This window comes from Gossypium raimondii, chromosome 13, assembly GCF_025698545.1.
Source record: "Gossypium raimondii isolate GPD5lz chromosome 13, ASM2569854v1, whole genome shotgun sequence".
NCBI classification, from domain to species: domain Eukaryota; kingdom Viridiplantae; phylum Streptophyta; class Magnoliopsida; order Malvales; family Malvaceae; genus Gossypium; species Gossypium raimondii.
Genome location: NC_068577.1, coordinates 41090376 through 41093416, shown reverse-complemented (window position 1 = coordinate 41093416; position 3041 = coordinate 41090376). Strand labels below are relative to the sequence as shown.

Genomic DNA, 3041 nt, shown 5'->3' with positions numbered 1-3041 from the left:
GTAATATTGAGCAGCTACATATTTTCATTAGTTATGATATACATGTGATATATTCTCATCTCTCTAGATCCAAAACAAAATTCCAAAATCTGGTGAGAATGTGACTTTTAATTCACGGCGCTAGAGCGTTTATTGCCGCAATAATTAACCTGCCAAAGCCAAATCTATATTGCTATTGTTTGTATGGGAAGTGTATGGACTTAATGCATATATATTTTTAAAAGAATTTTTTCGTTACAAACAAAATTAATTGAAATAAAATCCAACTCTACGTAAATGTGAAATTCTTGATGCTTCATCGTCTACTCAATTTTTTATTAGACATTATATGTAATCAGTAAATGAATCATATATACGCTAATTGTATGTAACTTTTTTTTTGCAGGATGGGTGAACCGTATGATGCCTAATTTATTCGCCGTGTATGTAATGCTAACCTATGCTCTCTCTAATCTAAAGAGCTGATGTGGCTTGACGTGGCATACAGTCCTCAGCCCCCTAGTATAGGCTGTCTTTTTATATTTTATTGAAAGTTGTCAGTTGTCAGCCCGTACGCCTCTATATAAATAGGGAGATATCCGAAGAGCAACACACGTCTTCTTATCATAAACCAATACACAGATACACTTGCTTCTCACTTTAGAACGGTGTATGGCCGATTCAACACCGCTTCTGTCTCACTGTGATAAACCGGCAGAACCAAAACGGCCGCCTCGATCCCTCGATGAGACCATCGAAGGCTGTATCGGAGACTTCGGGTGGTGGCAATTCTTGCAAGCAATACTCGTCTCTCTTGCTTGGGTCTTTGATGCTCAGCAAACCTTCATCAGTGTATTCACTGATGCTGAGCCATCCTGGCACTGCACCCAAGGCGGAGACGAGTCTGTTTGTAACGCTTTGTCCAACATTTGCGAGCTCCCTAAGAATTCATGGTCTTGGGATTGGCCTTCCCACACATCAATCATAGCGGAATGGGGCCTGGAATGTGCGCCTTCTTTCATCACTGGCCTCCCTGCTTCTGCTTTCTTCATGGGTTGCCTTGCAGGCGGACTTGCACTTGCAACGCTTGCTGACTCCACTCTTGGCCGCAAAAACATGCTCTTATTCTCATGTCTCATGATGTCTTTTTCTTCAATCTTCACCGTTTTTTCACCCAATATTTGGATCTATTCTCTCCTGAGATTCATTAACGGGTTTGGCCGCGCAACTGTTGGAACTTGTGCCCTCGTGTTATCAACCGAGCTAGTAGGAAAACGGTGGCGCGGCCAGGTCGGCGTTGTTGGTTTCTTTTGTTTTACTTTAGGGTTTCTTTCATTGCCGGTAATGGCATACGTAAATAGAGGTTCTTCATGGAGAACACTGTATCTGTGGATTTCGGTTCCAACAATTTTGTACTGTATATTAGTTCATTTCTTAGTTCATGAGTCCCCAAGATGGCTGTTCGTCCGAGGACGCAAAGAAGAAGCAGTGTTAACACTCAAGAGCATGGCTCAGGCTAATCAAAGTCCCATAACAATGAGCTTCTCCAATGTCCTAATCGAGCAGGAATCATGGAATGTAGATATTTACTCCACAATCAAGATACTGTTGAACAAGAGGTGGGCGGCAAAAAGGCTAGCGGCCGTGATGGTGGGAGGTTTTGGGATTGGGATGGTGTACTACGGCATGCCATTAGGCCTTGGAAATCTATCCGTCAATCTCTATTTGGGCGTCACATTAAACGCCTTATCCGAGTTGCCAGCGTCACTCATTACATTCTTCCTTATAGGGAAAATGAAAAGGAAAGACTCATTGTTGGGTTTCACAATATTAAGCGGGGTGTGCAGCGTGTTGTGTGTGGTGGTGGGGAAGGTGTCGCCAAGTTTACAGATAGCAATGGAGCTGATATCCTTCTTCAGTGCCTGCTCGGCCTTCAACATGTCACTGATATACACATTAGAGCTGTTTCCCACATGCGTGAGGAACTCGGCAATATCAATGGTGAGGCAAGCACTGGTGTTTGGGGGGGTGTTCAGCCCACTGCTCGTGGCCGCTGGGAGGACAAATAACTTCATATCGTTCGGGGTATTCGGGTTGGTGATAGGAATTTGCGGGCTCCCGTTGGTGGGATTACCGGAGACTAGAGGTGGAACAATTTGTGATACAATGGATGAAGAAGAGCACAAACAAAATGAGAAGGCGGCCGCCGCAATTGCTACGTTAGCATAACTTAAGCTAGCTGTATCTGTCTAATCATTACAACTTGCCAATAATTGCATGCCTTTCTTGTGAAGGTTTTTTTTTTTTTTTTTTCTTCTCTTTCTTTTTAAATGTATTCTATGCCTTCATTGTTAGAAATCTCTTGAACGCGTTTTTCATCTTGGTTTGAATAAATGTAGTTTAAGGATTATTATTTTGTATACCCCTGTGTTTTTTTAATTTTTTCCTTAAAAGTTAGACCCCTTTGTCTTTAGTAACAACATATATATATATACAACAATAATTAATCTTATAAAAAAGGCAGTGATAGCGATAAGATTTGAGTGGTAGGCCTCAAAACGAAAAGGCTTACATTCATTGGTGTATGAGCAATAAAAGGACCAAATGAATCAACACCTTGCTCCAAACTGCTTGAAGAAAAGTGAAATGCTATTATGAAATTTAAAAAGTCAAATTCTTTAATTTGATCAATTTTAGTCTTTTATTTTTTGAATTTTAAAAATTTTGCTCGACCAAACAATAACAGTTAAATCTATTTGGTTAAATTCTACTATTAATCTTGTATAATCGTAAACTTAGAGATTTAGCTCATATTCTCTAACTAAATCATTCTAACTCGCTATATTTTTTGAATTTCAAAATTTTAGTCTTAATGTAAACGATAGTTGTTAAATCTAGTAACTTATTTTTTATGAGTAATACGCGAAGATAGCAAGCTGACATGTAACCACACATGCAATAATATATTTAACGTAACAACTCAACTTAATGAATTTAATACTTGCCATTTGATCAAAACTAAAATTTTAAAATTCTAAAAGTATAGAGACTGAAAATGACTA

General features: G+C 39.3%; 1 protein-coding gene across 1 annotated transcript; it reads left to right on the top strand.

Moving 5' to 3' along the window:
* The first annotated feature begins 588 nt into the window (after nt 1-588).
* LOC105783456 (organic cation/carnitine transporter 3) lies at nt 589-2399 on the top strand. Its single transcript, XM_012608932.2, has one exon. The coding sequence runs from the start codon at nt 652-654 to the stop codon at nt 2206-2208; it is 1557 nt and encodes a 518-aa protein (XP_012464386.1). The 5' UTR covers nt 589-651; the 3' UTR covers nt 2209-2399.
* The last annotated feature ends 642 nt before the right edge of the window (nt 2400-3041 follow it).

Bases quoted from the DNA above. Each gene is read 5' to 3' on its own strand.
- LOC105783456 (XM_012608932.2), top strand. From the start codon at position 652: ATGGCCGATTCAACACCGCTTCTGTCTCACTGTGATAAACCGGCAGAA.